The 17,752-nt window shown below is 45.0% G+C and overlaps 1 protein-coding gene across 3 annotated transcripts; it reads left to right on the plus strand.

Annotated features, from left to right (window-relative positions):
- Positions 1 to 3,625: 3,625 nt before the first annotated feature.
- On the plus strand, positions 3,626 to 17,135 carry TIGIT (T cell immunoreceptor with Ig and ITIM domains). 3 transcript variants are annotated; one of them, XM_042956667.1, is made up of 4 exons: positions 3,626 to 3,782; positions 4,785 to 5,114; positions 8,100 to 8,206; positions 16,838 to 17,135. In XM_042956667.1, the coding sequence occupies exons 1-4, from the start codon at positions 3,719 to 3,721 to the stop codon at positions 17,072 to 17,074; spliced, it is 738 nt and encodes a 245-aa protein (XP_042812601.1). In that variant the 5' UTR covers positions 3,626 to 3,718; the 3' UTR covers positions 17,075 to 17,135. The 3 variants fall into 3 exon arrangements, with proteins under 3 accessions (XP_042812601.1, XP_042812602.1, XP_042812603.1); XM_042956668.1 differs by having other exon boundaries at positions 16,841 to 17,135; XM_042956669.1 differs by lacking the exon at positions 3,626 to 3,782 and adding an exon at positions 3,804 to 3,913.
- Positions 17,136 to 17,752: the final 617 nt, after the last annotated feature.

The following is a 17,752-nucleotide window of genomic DNA, read 5'->3' on the forward strand; positions in this document are numbered from 1 at the left end:
TGAGGATGAAGCCAGTTTAGGATTCTCTCTCCCTCTCCCTCTGCCCCTCTCCCCTATTTGCACTCTCTCTCTCTAAAATGAAAAATTAAAAATAAAAAAGAAGAAGAAGCTTTCTGTGTGGATTTCACTGTCAATCAATTCATTCACTCAAAAAAACAAAAGATTTTGGCTTTGAGGCTGGTTGTGTGTGTGTGTGTGTGTGTGTGTGTGTGTGTGTAATTATGTTAAGAAAGAATTTATCAATTTTTATTTTGCTGAATGTTTTTTTAAAATAATTCATGGGATTGAATTTTCTTTTCAGCATCAAAGGAAATGACCATTTGCTTTTTCTATGTGGATATAGTATTTAATATTAATGAAATTTTTTTGGTATTGAATCACCCTGCAATCATGGTATAGACTCCCTGGTCATTGTGTATTTTGCTTAATATGCTTTTGGCATCTGTGTGGCAACTTTTATTTAGAATTTTTCCTTCAATATTCATAAGAGATTAGGATCTGATTTTCTTTTATTGTGTGCAATCTTAATCATTTTTATATCAGTTTGAAATTCACTTCATAGAACTAATTTGGAAGTTTTCTTTTGTGTTGTATGTCTGTATATTTTCAGTAACATTGAAATGATCTTCTCTCTAAAGGCTTGTTATAGTTCCCCTGTGAAATCATCTAGGCCTGGCATTCTTTTCAGTGGGGGAGGGAGAGCTCTTGATGGTTAGGAGGTTCCTTGAAAGATGTTTCCCTGTACTTCTATACTGAGGGCTCCAGGTGGCAGGAAGTAGGAAATAAGGCTGCAGGGGTAGAGGATACCTTTCTAAAGGCAGATGAGGTCTGGGGTAGATTGAAAGTATAATCACCTTTAGGGTGGAGAAGGGACAAGAGGGGAGTAATGTCGGAGGGGAGGTGTGGGTGCGCCAGGAAGAGAAGCCAGAGAGGCCCAGGCTGAGGAGAGATCAGCTGCTTCTTCCCAAAGATTTTTCTTCTGACTCTGCATTCCAACCTCTCCTGGGGGGTCTCTGTCCTATTTTCACAGCTGAGAAGGCAAAGGAAGTTTCCCGTAGTCCACAGCCTCTGTCAGGGAGGTTCTCAGAGTCACCTTACCTGAGGGAGCTTAGACTAACAACAGTCAGCAATCCCCTCCCCAAATTCTCCCCATTTGCATTTGTCCTGAGCCAGTTTTAGCCTACAAGTCCTGTGGCTCACAGACTTATTAAAAATCTTGAAGTCATAGACAGGTCTGAGGCAGCTCTCTCAACAAGAGGTTTGGAACAACCACTCCACTGCTCAGATAGCTCTGCTGTGAGATGGCTTTACTTTGGCAAATGGTGGATGGGGGTAGGCTCTTCTGGGTGCCTTGAGAGTCCATGCCACCTTCTTTCCCCTGCTTCCTGTCTCTCAGCTTCCTCAGCCCTCTGTGGACCTGCAGGAGGCCTGCCTTGGCCACAATACAGCCTATCACCAACAGGTGCTGGGGTCAGTGAGGTAAAGAGTGGGAGCACTTGGCTAGAAAGGTCACCTCCCTGCAGCTTCAGGATGTTGCGTTTGAACAAAGACAAGGAAGGGGAGGGAGAGGAAAGTTGTGATATCCCTGAAGCTCCCCACCACTTCTGAACCCAAGGAAAGACTTTGGAGAGGCTGAAGCTCACACGCACTGCTGAGAGATTGTTCTGTGCTCCAAATGGTGTTTCCTGCGTACAGGTTGCAGGCCTTGTGGAAAGTGTGATCACTCTCAGTGTCCCCCTCACCCTGTGCTATGATCTCTTCCAGGCCACAGATTTCTAGCTGGAGCTGATGGAGTGGGTGGTGGGTTTGCAGGGCGAGGGAAAGGCTGGGGAGTGCTTTACATTTTAGGCCAGCAGTGAGGCCTGCTTGGGATTCTCTCTCTCCCCTTCTCTCTGCTCCTCCCTCCCTGGGGCTCTCTCTCTCTTTCTCTCTCTCTCAAAATAAATAAATAAACTTAAAAAAAAGAGAGTCAGACACTTAAAAAAAAGAAACAATTAGAGAAACTCTTTAACCTTTTTTAAAAAACTTAGTCTAAGTTTCTTGGGGTTTCTTATTATATAAGATAGATCCTACCTCTATGGCTTCTACCCATCCTACTGTGGAAACCCAGGCTGTAAATTTTTTATAACCCAAACTCCAGTGTCCCCCTCTCTGTGCTCTATTTCCACTACTTGCTCTCAGCTCTCCCACCCTGGGCTTCTCTGCCTGGATAGCCGGTTTTGGAAACACTCTGCCTGTTCAACTTCTGAACCCTCCCTTGGACACACATTAGGTATTACAACTTCCTCAGCTTCAGGCACTGTGACTGTTGAAAAGAGATTGGAGGAGATGTCTTTCCATGTGAGCCTTGAAGCTGAGTTAGGGCAGAGAGAAGTTGAGGCATATGTTGTCTAAGAGGCTGGAGGTGGGCTATGGGGGGGTGCATGGGTCATGGTATCCAGTTAGGAATGGGTGGAACCCAGGGAAGACAGGAAAGTGGTTTGAGATGGAGCATCCTGTGGGGGAGAAGGGGAACAGGAGGACAGGAGCGTGGACAGTGTGGAACACTCAGGTTGCTTCTCTGGAGTGGAGGGGCACAGCACTAGGCTTTAGATGTTCCTCCTGGTGGAACAGCAGATTTTCAGGATGTGCACCATGAAACATGCCCAAGGTAGCAGAGGTGAGCCCTAGAGGCAGGTGAACAGAGACCCTCCACCTCCTTCGCCCAGAGTGTAGCTTCACTGGAGAGCAAGCTTTGAGTATCTGAAGGCAGGGGCTGTGATTATTCATCCTGTGTTCCCAGAGCCTCGTGCTGAGTCTGGTGTTTCGTAGGCTCTTTGGACTCTCAAGTGAATAAAAGAACAGAGGGAAGGAAGGAAGAAGGATAGGTCAACAGTACAACTTGATAATGAGCTGGAAACTCCAGATGAGTATTGATCAGCTCCTTTCCAGGGTCAGGTAATTGGGGCTCATCCTCCTCTGCACTAGTGATTTTCATGGGCAGGGGATGGGGGGTCACCAGTCATAAGAAAACTCCCTCTTCTGGTCTCCTCTGACTCTGCTGGGTTAGAGAAACTAAGCCAGAGTTCAACAAAATCTCAGTCCAGATAGACGAGACAGAAGAAATCAGATTCAAGAAAAGGACCTCATTTAAAGGAAAGTTGCTCTGTTGTCTGAGACTTTTTGTCCTGCCCACATCTAGTCTCTGAAGTAAATGCCTCTTGTTCACTGGCTCATTAGATTTCAAGCGCAAGTCTTGGTCTGTAAAGTATGCAAACTTAGATTTCTCTTATGGGTGCACATTTTTTAGTAGGATGAAGCCAGGGTAGCCCAGTGACCTCCACAGGCTCTTCAGAATCTTGGGCGTTACCAGATACACAGGGCCCTTGAACTTGTTAGACAAAGGCTGATACAAAACAAGTGCATCAAGACAGAATTTAAAAACAACAGATTAACTAATAGTAACCCAAAGACCAATGCATCTGTAACCACATTTTTGTTTATTTTTTAGTGTGTTTCCTTCATGGTCTTTCTTGTGGCTCAACCTATGCAGTTTGTGTACTTGTTGAGAGCTTTTTTTTTTTTTTAATCTGTCTCTGACATTGTTTCTGCTGAACTCAGTTTTTCCGAGACCCTCTCTCCTCATAGGCTCAGTTTTGGCCTGCCAGCCACAGTCCTCCAGTTTCCGTGGTAGAAGAGGCCTAGGCTGCTTCCTGTGGGCCCCCCGCTGGGCAGAAGCATGCAGTGGTATCTCTTCCTGATTTGGGCACAGGGGCTGAGGCAGGCTCCCCTCCCCACCTCAGGTAAGGCCTATAAATCCAGCCTGGAACTGGAGAAACAGAAGGAGGAAATAAGTCTGGGAGTGGAAGTGAGGGAAGGAAAGGCATGGTTTTCAGAATCCTGTGGCCCCTCATGTGAGAAAAGGCAGCATCTGGTAAGCAGGTTCTGTTTTGGGTGGCAGATAGAGGCCTTGGGGTTGGGGTGTCTGACTGGCCAACCCAAGAAAGGAAATGGGGAGAGAAAGGAAACAAGGAGGAGGGATGATCAGTTTGCTTGTAGAAGTTCACTCCTGTTTCATCGTTCTTTCTTCTGTCCTTGAGGAAACTTCTAGAAAGACATTGTACATTTTCTGTGGATCAAAAATGTCTTCTTCACAGATTCCAGAGAGTCTACCATTATAGACTGAATTTACATTAGATATGGTTCCTTCCATAATAAAAATCATAGACATATGTTTCTGAGGGGGGCACAGATATTGAGACACTATATTATAATTTAATTTGTATGTTGTTTTTTTTGAACCATTTGAGGGTGGAGCTGTACCCAGATGATGGGCAGTGGTCAGTGCTGAGGAGGGTAGTTTTGTCTGGGAGAAACAAGTTTCTCTCCAGTCTTCCTTTCCTTTGGATTTTGTGGCTTTCCTGAAGGTTTTTCCAGGCACCTCAAACAGCAGTCAGACAAACAGCAAGGTTTTATTTCAAGGAGTAGTGTGCCCAGCGTAGAACTGGCTGCTGGAAGCTGAAGTAAAACAGAAGTGGTGGCTGACAGGGCTTATGTTGTAGGTAGGGAGACAAAATAAGTACATGGAAATAATCAAAGAGCTTGTCATGAAGCTAGATTATAGCAGCATATCCTGAGTGGGTGAAGTGTAGCAGTTATAGTCCATGTGGGGAGTGACAGGATGGACAGGAGACACTGTCATTCCACAGACCAAATCTAGCCTCAAAGCCCTTTAGGATTTCTATAGGAACATTCCAGGACAGCTGTTGACATAGGACTCATGCACATTTTCTCCCCTTCCCTAGGAGCCATGTCAGGCAGGATAGTAACAATGGGGAACGTTTCTGCAGAGGAAGGTGGCTCTGTCACCTTGCAATGTCGCCTCTCCTCTACCACTGCCAAAGTGACACAGGTCAACTGGGAGCAGCAGGACCAACTTCTGGCCGTTCATCATGCTAACCTGGGGTGGTACCTCTGCCCAGCCTTCAGGGAGCGAGTGGTCCCCGGCCCCAACCTGGGCCTCACCCTGCAGTCGCTGACCAGGAATGATACAGGGGAGTACTTTTGTACCTATCACACCTACCCCGACGGGATTTACAGAGGGACACTCTTTCTGGAGGTCCTACAAAGCTCAGGTATGCGCTCTGGAGCAGGGTGGCTAATGAACTTTCATCCTCCAGAACAGAAGATGTGTTCCTGCTAAACACTGTAAGAACAGGGTCTTTCAACCCTGGTTCACATTCAAATCACCAGGGAGCTTTTAAATGACACTGATGCTGGAGCCGCATCCCAGACCAATTTAATCAGAATCTCTAGGGGCAAAGTTGGGATGTAATAGATTCTAAAAGCATGCCTGGTGATTCAGATGTGCAGCCAGAATTGAGAGCCACTGTTTTGCGTAAGAAGGGCATCTTATATGTGTTGGTTAGGAAGAACACTTAGTAAGGTCATTTGGGAAGGGTTCTCATTTGTTGGTTTAGGATTAACCAGGCAAGTTAGAATTAGCTTCTGGGGCACCTGGGTGGCTCAGTCAGTTAAGTGTCTGACTTTGGCTCAGGTCGTGATCTCACAGTTCATGAGTTTGAGCCCCACTTTGAGCTCTGTGCTAACAGCTCAGAGCCTGGAGCCTGCCTCAGATTCTGTGTCTCCCTCTCTCTCTGCCCCTCCCTAGCTCATGCTGTCTCTCTCTCTCTTTCAAATATAAACATTTAAAAAAATAAAAAGAAAGAATTAACTTCTAAGTTTTTTTTTTATGTTTATTTATTTTTGAGAGAGAGAGAGAGAGCAGGGGAGGGGCAGAAAGAGAGGGAGACAGAGGATCTGAAGCAGGCTCTGCCCTGACAGCAGAGAGCCCGATGTGGGGCTCAAACTCTCAACCTCGAAATCATGACTTGAACTGAAGTCAGATGCTCAATCGACTGAGCCACTCAGGCACCCCTAGCTTTTAAGTTTTACAAAGGATTAAAACACAGTGTGTGCTAAATGTAAATACATAATAATTTACCTTTGTATGGTACTTCATAGTTTCCAGAGTGCTCTCAAATTCATTATCACCTGAACACTTAAACCAGTTCTCTGCAAAGTGGGAAAAGATTTTTGCATCTGAGAAACAGTATAGCAGAGTGGTGATGAGCTCAGACTATGACACCAGAGAGCCTGGGTCCAAATCTTGGTGCTGCTGTTGACCTCAGACAAGATTACTCAGCTTCTCTGTGCATTGATTTTCTTATCTGTGAAATGAAAATAGATGTAACCTTATGAGGTTCTAACATAGGACTGAATACCATACTACAAGAAAATGCCCTGAAACAAGGCCTGGAATGGGGCGCCTGGGTGGCTCAGTCAGTTAAGCATCCAATTCTTGGTTTCGGCTCAGGTCATGATCTCATGGTTTCGTGGGTTTGGGCTCCGCATTGGGCTCTTCACTGACAGCACTGTGGAACCTGCTTGGGATTCTCTCTCCTTCTCTCTCTGCCCCTCCCCCACTAGTGCTGTCTCTGTCTTTCTCAAAATAAATAAATAAACTGAAAAAGAATAAAAGAAAAAACAAGGCCTGGAACATGGTAAGTACTGTTAGCTCTTACTGCCAGCCACTCCCATGTCACTATTTGATGGAGGTGAAGGCTGGGCCTTACAGTTGCTCAGAGCAGTAGAGCTGGTTTTAACACAGATGATCAGGTTCCATTAAATTACACCCTCAGAGCTTTTTGCTTTTTATTTTATTTTATTTTTTATTTGAGAGAGAGAGAGAGAGAATGAGAATCTTAAGCAGGCTCCGCACTTAGGGTGTAGCCTGACAGGGCTTGATCCCACAACCCCAGAATCATCGCCCGAGCTGAAATCAAGAGTCAGGCCCTCAACCAACAGAGGCCCTAGACCCTCAGAGCTTCTGCCTGTTACTATCGATTGTGTTGGAGATTAAGCTTTATGAGTTAGCAAAATATGTGTAGACTGAGAAGATAAAAGGCTACTTTAAAGTTCTTTTCAATGCTGCTTCTTGGCTGGCTCTGGTATAGGTCAATGCTGCATGTGGGGAAGAGCCTATATCCTTTCTGGTTCTATGCACAGCCCGCCGCAGCCCTTCTGCCCCAGAAGCTGTGTTCTCCATGACTACTTTGCTCCCCATCTGCCCTCTTCCCCTACCTGTGGCCAAAGCAAGAGGCTGAGTCTGCGGTGCAGGAGGAACTCATCCTGGGGAGCTTGGGCTCCCTCCCCCCTGGTACCGTGTGGGTCCTATGGGCACTGCCTTGTCCTTAGTGACTGCATTCCTTAGCCACCTTTCCCACAGTGTAAGCCCTTAGAGGGAAGAGGTCCTGCCTCTGCTACACCCTTCTCTCAAAACTTCCCTGCACCTCTGGGATCTGCCCAAGCTCGTAGGAAGGAGGTGGGAATAGGACAAGGCAGCCTGGAAACCCTTCTACCTACAGTACAGCACACATCTGAGCAATTGTTGTGTTTCTCTCTTGCTGTCCTTGAATCAGCTGTCACTCTTTTCAAAACTCCCTTTCTGCTTCTCCTCCTTACACTTTATGTCTTAGTGGAAATTCATTTGTTCATGCTTTAATTCCATATTGCAAATATTTATTAAGCACCTGCTATGTGCCAGGTGCTGAGAAAAAACAGGATAAACCTCCAGAACGTTACTCTCTCCAGGGTCTCACAGATGGAAAAATGTTACAGGTTTAATGTGAAAGGTTATATTCTTTCCCCCCTCTTTTTTGTGCTTTAATTAATTAATTTTAATTTTTAATTAAACATTTTTTACTAGTATGATTATAAATATGAAATTTAATAAAATGTTCACTCTCTGGGTTTTTTTTTCTGGATGTTATTTTTTGTTTCATTTCATGATTAGCATGGAAAGTGATTTTGTCGAATAGAGGAAGGGAGTGTTAACAATGGTCTGCTTTGGTTCCAGAGATTAGCCATTGATTTTATAGTAAGCCAGGTAGATGCTCTTCTGTTCAAGGAGCTGGGCTTAAAGACTCCAGTCCTATGGTTACAGAAAGACCTGGCCAGCCTGCACCTCTGTGCCCTGACACACAGGCTTCCCTGTGTAATGGCTGCCCTTTGCTTCTGGCTTTCACCACCCCCCCATCTTCACTTTGTCGCCCCTCCAGTGGCTGAGCGCAGCGCTGGGTTCCAGATCCCACTGCTTGGAGCCATGGCCATAGTGCTGGCAGTCATCTGCATGGCAGTCATCGTGGTGGTCACATTGACCAGAAAGGTAAAGACTGTGGCTGCACATCTCAGTCATGGCCACTCTGCCCCTGACACCCTATCCTTTCATGTCCCCTTCCTGTCCAGAGAGAGACCTTGATGTGCTCTCCCCCGCTGCCCTACATATCTGTTTTACAGTCCTTTCTCTGCCTTTCAGTGCAGTTGTTTATGCTCTTCTTCTGTCGCTTTCCTTGTCTGGGAACTGCAGAAAGGCTGGACCTGTATTCCCCCCCATCTTGCTGTCACCTACAGCTCCTAGTTCTTGCCTGTCCCTGAAGCCACTCCCTAGAGAGTTTGATTTATCTATTGTGAGTTTGCTGTATTTTGGGCATCTACCCGGTACTAGGGATTTTTGTGTGTTAGCTTATGTAATTTTAACAACCTTCTGTGGTGTTGGGCTACCCAGCAGTTCTACAGGATGAGAAATAAACATTCCCGAAATTTAGGGGAAAAAGGTACATGGCAAGATCAGTAGGCTATACATCCTCTGTTGCTCTAGCTTAAGAGGTCATGCAGCTGAAAGAGTGCTGGATGGGGAAGTAGATGATGTCGAGTCTGAGCTCAGCATTGAGGGTGATTACAGGGAAAGTTGTGGAGTCTCCCGTGTCTCCATTTCCTCATCCAGAAAGTGGGGATGATGGTGATTCTACTTGGTCTGTGTCACAGAGCTGTGATGAACAGGTGGCACAGTGCCTGTGACAGCCTTGTAAACAATGAAGAATTAGATGAATGTGCTTGTGTTGTAAACTGGTAGCTACTGATTAGGATGAATGAAAAAATTTCTGCTCCCTGTTTTGTCTGCCCTTTTGGACTTTTAAAGCCATCCCAGGTCGCCTTAATTTCAGTCACCAAACATTTGGGGGAAAGCAAGTCTGTGATTGCCAACATCGTTTTCCACCTCATCCTAGACCCTGCTCCCTTGTTCCTGATTCACTTTCCCCCCAAACTGGGTTTGGCTCAGTGAACAACCCAGCTCTTCATCCCTGACATTTCTTTCTCTGGACCATGTGCTTGGTGCTGTTATTACTGATATATGTGGGTTTACAGCTACCACCTTATTTTCTTCATATATGTTTTGCCTGTTTTTTCCCCTACTCTTTCTTGCTGTCTTTTGAATTAAGTACTTACTATTATAAAAAGATCTATTTGGTAATTATGCTAGATTTGCTATTCTTTTAGTGGTTACACTAGATATTACAAATCATACCCCTGACTTATTCAAGTACAGTATAAATTAGTGCTTTAATCATGTCTTGGATTTTGCAAGAATCTTAGGGCGCATTAACTCTTTTTTACCTACTTTCCCAACTTATTGCTATTATTACCATGTGTTTTAGTTTTATATATATTTTAGACCCTGCAAGAAATTAGTATTGTTTTTAGAGTCACTATTCACTTAGATTTACCCTTTCTGTTGCTCTTTACTTCTTCCTGCATTTCCTGTCTTGTACCTAGGATCATTTTCCTTCTGTCTGAATAATATTGCTTATATTTCCTTTTGTGTAGGTGATGAATTATCTTGTTTTTTTTTTGTCTGAAAATATCTTTAATTTTTCCTTAATTTAAAAATGATATATTTGTTTTGCTGGGTATACAATTCTATGTTGGCAGTTACTTTCTTTCAGCACATGGAAAACATTTTTCTATTGTCTCTGGCTTCCCATATTTCTGTTGAGAAACTATGGGAATCTTATTTTTGCTCCTTTGAAGATATGGCTTTTTCTTCTCATTCCTTTGAAAACTTTCTTTCTCTTTGATTTTCAGCAATTGTACAGTGATATAATTAGATACAGCTGGGAACATGTAGTACTCTCAAGGCGGGTGGCTTGAAGACAGTTTAAAACGGACAGTTACGAAGTACTGGGCAGCATTAAGGAAACCATTAGGAGAAGTGTAGCAGTGTACTGTCACCCCTAGTCTTTAAGGGAAAGGGGAGAAGGTGATTACTAGAACCTGGAAAGGGAGACATGTGTGGAGGGGACCAGCTTGAGAAGTACTGTAATCTTTGATTGAAGGTTATAGCCAGTCTAAGGCAACTATGCAGAGAGAATGCCAGGGGAATATATATATATATATATATATATATATATATATATATATCTCCTCACCTCACTCTCCTTGCCTTCATCCTCTACTGTTGCTCTGCATTGGTTGAGCCCAAACCCAAGCCTGAGGGCAAGGAAGTCTGCTGATGCAGTACACATAGTTCTGTCTTCTTAGGAAACAGAATCAGGTGCAGAAGGCTGGAGAGCAGAGTTGGCGGGTGAACGGTTGGTATCCACCCTTGCTGCTCACAGACCTGGAAACTGGGCAAGAGATTTTGACTTTCCAGGGGTGGGTTCCTGGTCTCAGTCTTCTCTCATGTATTCTTGATCTCTTGTCCATAGATAAGCAACACCCCTCCCTGTTGGTTGTCCATCCATATTTATCTTAGGAGCACTGTGCTTTATTAGCCATCTTAATATCCTGGTGGGTCAGGCTGCCATTGCAGTAACTACATCCACTTTGTTTCTTAAGTGCTACCATCTGCCCCTATATCATTTTGGGGTCTCCTCATTCCTATTGCTACTAGGGATCCAGGTCTATAAAAGCATTCAGCCCCAGCCTACAGAGGAGAGATACCACTGAGGTTCCCAGTAATGCTGGTGCTTTCTTCACTAGCACATTCTTTTTCACCTTTGTAAAAGAGTGTCCTCTGGATCTTTGCTAGAAACATAATCAGCTATTGGATTTTCAAAATTATGTAGTACAGGGATCCACCAAGTTTCTCTGTAAAGGGCCAGGTAGTAAATCTTTTAGACTTTGTGGGCTATACGGTCTCTGTTGCAACAGTTCAACTCTGCCATTGCAGCATGAAAGCACCACAGACAATATGTAAATGGATGAGTATGGCTGTGTGCCAACAAACCTTTATTTATAAACACTGAAATTTGAATTTCATATAATTTTCATGTGTCATGAAATATTATTTTTCTTTTGAATTTGTTTTCAACCACTTAAAAATATAAAAATCATTTTTAGCTCACGGGCAGTACAAAAATCTGTGGTAGGCCAGATTTGAGCCATGGGCCTTAGTTTGCCAATCCCTGATTTAGTAGGTTATATTGGGGAAAACTCTGTTTTTTTCTTCTTCTCTACTCTTAACACTGCACAGAACACTTCTAAACAACAGATGGGTGGGTTTATTCCCACACTGACCAATTCTTCTATACCATCTGGGTGTCCTACAATCAATTCAGTTCTGACACTATCTACTTGGAGTTAACATCAGAACCCACACATTAAGGGCTCAGTCCTACAGGACTGCCCTCACTTTCAGACACCAACTGCAAGTCCCAGACTGTCACCTGTACTTCTGACTGACCTACTATAAATTGAAGTTTCTACAACCCCCTCCTTGGATTTGATCATTTGTTGACAGCTCACAGAACTCAGAGGAACACTGACTTACATTTACTAGTTTGTTATATAATAAAGAATATGATAAAGGATACAGATGAAAGATACACAGGATGAGGTCAGTAAGGGTCCAAGCACAAGAGTATCTGTCCCTGGAGAGCTGGGGGGTGTTACCCTCCTGGCATGTGGATATTTTTAGAAAACTGGAAGCTCTTTGAACTCCATACTTGTGGGATTTTTATGGAGACTTCATCATGTAAGCAAAATTGATTATTAGCTCATGTTCCAGCCCCTCTCTTTTTTCTGCAGAATGGGGGGTGGAGATGAAAGTTCCAAGCTTCTAATCATGGCTTGGTCTTTCTAGTGACCAGCCTCCATCCTGGAGCCCACCCAACATCACCTCATTGGAACAAAGACACTCCTATAACCAGGAAATTCTAAGCCATTTAGGAGTCCTGTATAAAACATTCCTATCACTCAGCAAATTATAAGAGTTTAAGGAGCATTGTGTCAGGAACTGGGGTTAAAGACTAAATATTAGTAGAAACTGAAGATAGAGACCAATATATATATGTTCCTTATGATTTTACATACGTCCATCATTGCATCCCTACTTGTCTGAGGGTTTGGGTTCTTTCTTCCTTAGTTTGCCAAAGTGGTGTTGGTATCTCTCTTGACAGCAGTGTATTAGTATTGTCTTCCAGAGTCCTTGTGAGGATGTTATATCTTAAATCACGAGATGTGTCCCAATATTGGCCAGTCTCATATTTTGCTTGCCCAGCATGCCCCTTCGCTCTGAGAATTCACTCCCAGACATGTTCTCCCATTGCTGCCGGTACATGTTGGCCGTGTCCTTTAGGTATAACCTCTCTCCTCCTTAAGCATTCCTGGCATTCCCTCAGGTACTGTAGGCTGCAGTCTTGCCCTAAATATGGGGCTGATGGCCTGTAGGGGACACAGGTCCTAACAGGGCCATAACTTCCATCAAGGAGAAGTGGGCCATTTTTGTAGCTCCATAGGATACAAGAGAAGCAGGTGGTTCTCAGTGAGTCTACCCAGAGATCCTCTTCCCAAGTCATAGATATCTCTCCTTTTCTAAGCATAAGAGACTTGCACAAGCTTACAATCCAGCCTACTTTGAAGTTCTGTCTCTCTTACAGTTAGGTCCTGTGCCTGGTCTTCAGTGCCAGAGATGTGTGTTTCTTGAAATGCTATCAAGAAGGAGCTTTGACTCTTCACACTTTGCTTCCAGGTGCTGAGAGATCTGAGCCTGTCATGCTCCCCACTCCATGTACTGGGGGGAATTTAGTAAAAGCTACTCAATCCCACAGTTTGAATAACCACTCTTTCTCCATACTTCTCAAATGTCAGTGATGTGGCACCAGCTCAGATTCCCCTTCCATCTGTGTCCCATCCCATTCCACCACCACCAGTGGGGTTCGTATTCCCATCCAGCTGGGGAGGGATCCCTCCACAATACCATCCTGTGTCTGCTTCTAGGGCCATTTCCAGGAGCAACTGTTTTGGATCAGATCCCCATAAATAGATCCTGACATATGAATTTTGGTGAGAGTGATTTACTGGGATGGACTCTCAGATGAAGGGTAGTGAAGGAGTAGCTGGATAGGGCCAAGGCAGAAAGCTCAGCCAGACTTGGTCTCAGCTGGAGACTTGACTGCAGCAAGAATTAATTGTATGCAAAGTTGGCTGTACCTTGAGGCAGGGAGCCAGATTTTTGAAAACCCACCTTAGTCAACCCCCAATTCCATATGCTAACCAGAGAGGGCAGGGCCCAACAACCACTCCCCAGAGAAGGGGCAGCTGTGAGCTGCCCACAGCCCATACTCTCAGTGTCTGGGGAATGGGATCCCTGGTCCAGCAGGTAGGATCTGAGCAGGGTGCCAACAGCGTTCCTTATAGACCTGGAGAGGCCATTGGTTGCATTATTTAGGAGCGTGGACTTTGGAATCAGACAGACCTAGCTTTGGATCCTGGCTGTACCACTTCAGTAGCTATGGTAATATCTATAAAGTGGGAATAATTATGATGCAGCTCTCATAGCGTTGTGGGAAAACATCAGTCAAGTAATTCATGTAAGGCACTTGGCATTTTTCCCGGCATGTATTAATAAGTATTAGTTATTAAATTCTTGTAATTATTATAGATTTTATTTACCGTGGCACTTTATTATACTTGGTACTCAAAAATATTGATATTGCATGGATGTATTATGACTAAATGAATGGATATTGTTTGCTAAGCAGGTATTGCAAAGAGTTTCCCTAGGGGATCTTCTGTGAGGGAAAAGAGAGATGGCTGTGTCCAGCTCCATAACACTGACTACCCACTGTCTGTCCTCCTCACGTCTCCCAGGGGGCAGTGTTTGTCCTCATAGGACCCAGCTGCAGTCTCCCTTCTTGCTCCTATAGGACCACTTCAGCCCCAGGCTTGTTTTTTGTACTGGCAATGACAGAGTCCCGATACATAGGGATTAAATGAAAACGGAGCAGCTGAGAGACCCATCTCAGGAATGTTTACATTTCCCAGAAGACTTTGGAAGCCAAAATAGTCAAGATTCCAGGGCAAGGGTGGCCAGTCTAAGAGTGGAAATGAGAACACACCAGCACCAAAGGTCACCATCAGTTCTTTGAGAAAGAATTGGATATTTATATGTTTGAAATGGATTGGGTTGCATCAAGGGATGTAGCACTCTTTTAGCACAGCATCAGCATGACCAATGATGACCCCTTTTCTCATACCTATGGTAAGGGTGTAGCCATTGCATTGAAAAGGAATGAATGAAACAGTGAGTAGGAAGAGACCACCTGACTCCTGTGTGTCCTTCTAAGACCATGGCTTCTATCTAGGCCAAGTTCCTCAGGGCCTGCAGTGTAGTGCCACCCCTAATATTTGATATTTGTTCATGGTGTACATCCATGCAGCCTATCCACCCTTCCTGTTAGCCTATATGCGTGCACCGCTGAGCTCACACTAGCCAGTAAGGATGCTCTTTCCTCTCCTGGGAAGTAGTAGATGATGGGAAGAATGGGATTTGGTTTTGTGTTTGTTGTTTTTTTCCAAGCCTGTGTGTGGCTTTTTGTAATTCTGTCATCCAGACCTGTGGACGCACCCCATGGTGGGAGTGAGTGACATACTTTAGAGCAGAGTCTCCAGTAAGACTGAGAGGGTGTCACCTCTGCAGTTGATGCCATTAGGTGTTTCTTCTGCCATCCTGCTTGTGCCTACTGGTCTTTGATTTCCTTGGCTTAGCACAATCTTCACCTGTGATGCTCTCATATGGGGGCAGTGGCTGACCTCATGCCCTTTGTTTTCCCAAACAGATTTCACTGTCTGTTCTATTTTCCCATAATAGCAATTGTAGCTGTCTGACTATGAGTCCCTTTGATTTGGAAAATCCTGTTCTTTTAGGTATGGGCTGAGGAAGAGTGTGTGTGTGTGTGTGTGTGTGTGTGTGTGCGTGCACGCACGTGCACGCATGCCTGTGCACGCGCATGCATGTGTGAACACACACTTTTCAGTCCCAAAACATATATCGAATGTCTGTTATGGGCTCTGAGGTTACAAAGAGGAATACAGCATAGATCCTTCCCTCAGGGAGCCCACAGTTTGGAGAAGTAAGAGGGGTAAACAGATAAGTTCTAGACAGCATTGCATGTTACAACAGAGAACATCTAGAGAACAGGAAGAATGTCACTCTCACAGAAGGTCAGGGAAGGCTTCTTGGACAATGTGCTACGGAGCTGAGTCTGGAGGAAAGAGTAGACAACTTTTTGGAGATCATATAAAAAGTTGGAGGAGGCAGAAAACAGTGCATGGCATTCAAGAAGCAATAAGATGAGAGGCAGCCTGGCTGAGGAGAAAGAGCATGGCCTGGACCCAAGTCAGAACTGGGATTGTCCTTGGGTAAGTGATTTCAACTGTCTGCATATGAGCTCATTCCAAAGCAGAAACTTCAGTAGGGCTGTTGCTGAGATGACATGAAGAAGCTAGCCAGTATGTGCTCATAGCAGCTTCTGAATAAATGCTCCCTGCCTGACACCCAGGCCGTATGCCAGGAGCTGGAGTGTTGAGTGGGGATGCACCACAGGTGATAAAGCTGCAAAGGTGAGTGTGACCAAATCACCAAAGGTGTTTTGGGGGGCATCACACACAATCTTCTGCAGGGAATGTAGTGAAATTATGGACTAACCTACGGTGTTTTACAAACCCCTTGACATCCACCTGCAGCCCCTCTGGGGGATTAAGCACTCTTCAGTAGACAAGGGGAGCCATCCAAGGGCTTTAGACAGAAGCATGGTCTGATCCAACTTCCAGTTCTAAATTACCACTGTGCTGGTGGCCATGTGAAAGTTGGACCAGAAGAAAGAGGGAGTTCAGAGGTAGGCGGGTGCCGGAAGCACAGGGCGAGATAAGACGTGGGGGTAGGAATAGAGAAGAGGGAAGTGATTTCAGAGGGACTTAGGAATAAAATTGGTTGGGAATTTATGGCTGATTGGAATTTAACATTAGGCTTCTGGTCATCTGGTGCTGTGAACCAGGAAAGAGAACGTAGGGACAGGAGCTGATTGTGGGGGAGGGAACATGATTGTCTCATTTGAGACAGAGTGAGTCTGAGCTTGCTGTGACTGGCCATTGGCTGGTCTGAAGCTTGGGGCTGGAGCCCGGGTTAATTTGGGTAGAGATCTGGGAATGTTCAGAGGGCAGATGGTATTTGTAGAGGTCCATATACATGAGATGACTCAGAGAGTGTTCAGAGTGAGAAAACAGAGGGCAGAGCTTGGGGAATCCCTTTATTTGGGGAGCTAATGTGTGAGCAGGAGAAAGCAGGTCTGGCTGAAGGTGAAGGTGGGAGTTTGCAGGAGGAGAACCGGGAGAGAGTGATACTGTGGGAGCCAGGGAAAGAGAACATTTCCAAAAGTAAGAGGTCAGCAGTGTCAGAGGCAGTAAAGAGAACAAGAGAATTGAGACAGAAAGCTGCTTCACGGGGTGTGGGGCTCGCTGCATGTGGAACAAGGGTAGTTTCACTGGAGTGGTTAGTACTGAAATCTAGCTGCGATGAGGCTGAGAAATTAAGGGTTAAGGAATTGGTATTGGTAAGAACACAACTTTGCTTGTGTGTCTGTGTGTGTAAGAAAGGAAGAGAGAGATGATTGTAACTATGTATCATGTTGGGGAATAACTTCTGAATGACATCCCCTCCTCCTCACTTTGTTTTCAGAAGAAATCTCTCAGAGCCCGTTCTTCGGAAAGTGGCCTCAGGAGTATGCCGTGTGAACAGGAGGAATGGAGTGCCATCGTTCTGTCATCTGCTGGAAGCTGCATCCAGGCAGAGGCTGTGCCCGTGGTCTTCTGCACAGAGCGGAGGGGAGATGACTGTGCCGAGCCACATGAGTACTTCAACGTCCTGAGTTACAGGAGACTTGGAAGCTTCAGCTTCCCAGCAGAGACCAGTTAGCTCCCAGAGGCATCGTCTGGGAGATACACTCCTGTCTCTGCTATTACAGGTGGATGATGTACAAGGGTCTGAAGTCTCCATTATTGCTGCGCGTGTGGGTGTGTATGTTTAGTTGAGTGAATGAATGTCATTCTCTTCTCCACATCTCCTCTGCCTTTCCCTTCCCTGGTGGCAGACCCAGAGTGAACAGTTTGTGTCTTGATTATGAAAGCAAAGTTAAAAAAAATAACTTGACCTGGTTTGAGCGGATCTTGTGGCTCTGAGAAATGCATTCCCAACAGGGCAGGGCTTTGGGCTGCAGTTTTGTGATGGATGATGATGATGATATGATCATCTCATTTGTCATGGTCATTTTCATCAACATTCACACATTCAAGGCATTTTATGAACAAGGCATGACATGGGCATGGGCTTCCATGGGGCGATTTGGGCATGACTAACCCACCCTCTCAGGTCTCAGCCCTTGTAAACCTTAAAGTTAAATGGGGTGATGACATTTGCATTAAAGGTAGTAAGAAGACAGGGAGACAAGACATGCGTCTTTGGGAAGAGATGTGGTGCAGGCTGAGGTGGTCAGGATAGGCTTTGTCTGGGGCAAAGTCCTGGGAGGATGGAAGGAACAGTGAGGCTTATGTGGTCAGAGCAGGAATTTTGTCCAGGGAGGTCAGAGAAACCGAA

This window comes from Panthera tigris, chromosome C2 (assembly GCF_018350195.1).
Source record: "Panthera tigris isolate Pti1 chromosome C2, P.tigris_Pti1_mat1.1, whole genome shotgun sequence".
NCBI classification, from domain to species: Eukaryota; Metazoa; Chordata; class Mammalia; order Carnivora; family Felidae; genus Panthera; species Panthera tigris.

Coding starts and splice junctions, on each gene's coding strand:
- TIGIT (XM_042956667.1), top strand. CDS start 3,719: ATGCAGTGGTATCTCTTCCTGATTTGGGCACAGGGGCTGAGGCAGGCT. Junction 5,115..8,099: donor GGAGGTCCTACAAAGCTCAG/GTATGCGCTCTG, acceptor TCGCCCCTCCAG/TGGCTGAGCGCAGCGCTGGG. Junction 8,207..16,837: donor TGGTCACATTGACCAGAAAG/GTAAAGACTGTG, acceptor CTTTGTTTTCAG/AAGAAATCTCTCAGAGCCCG.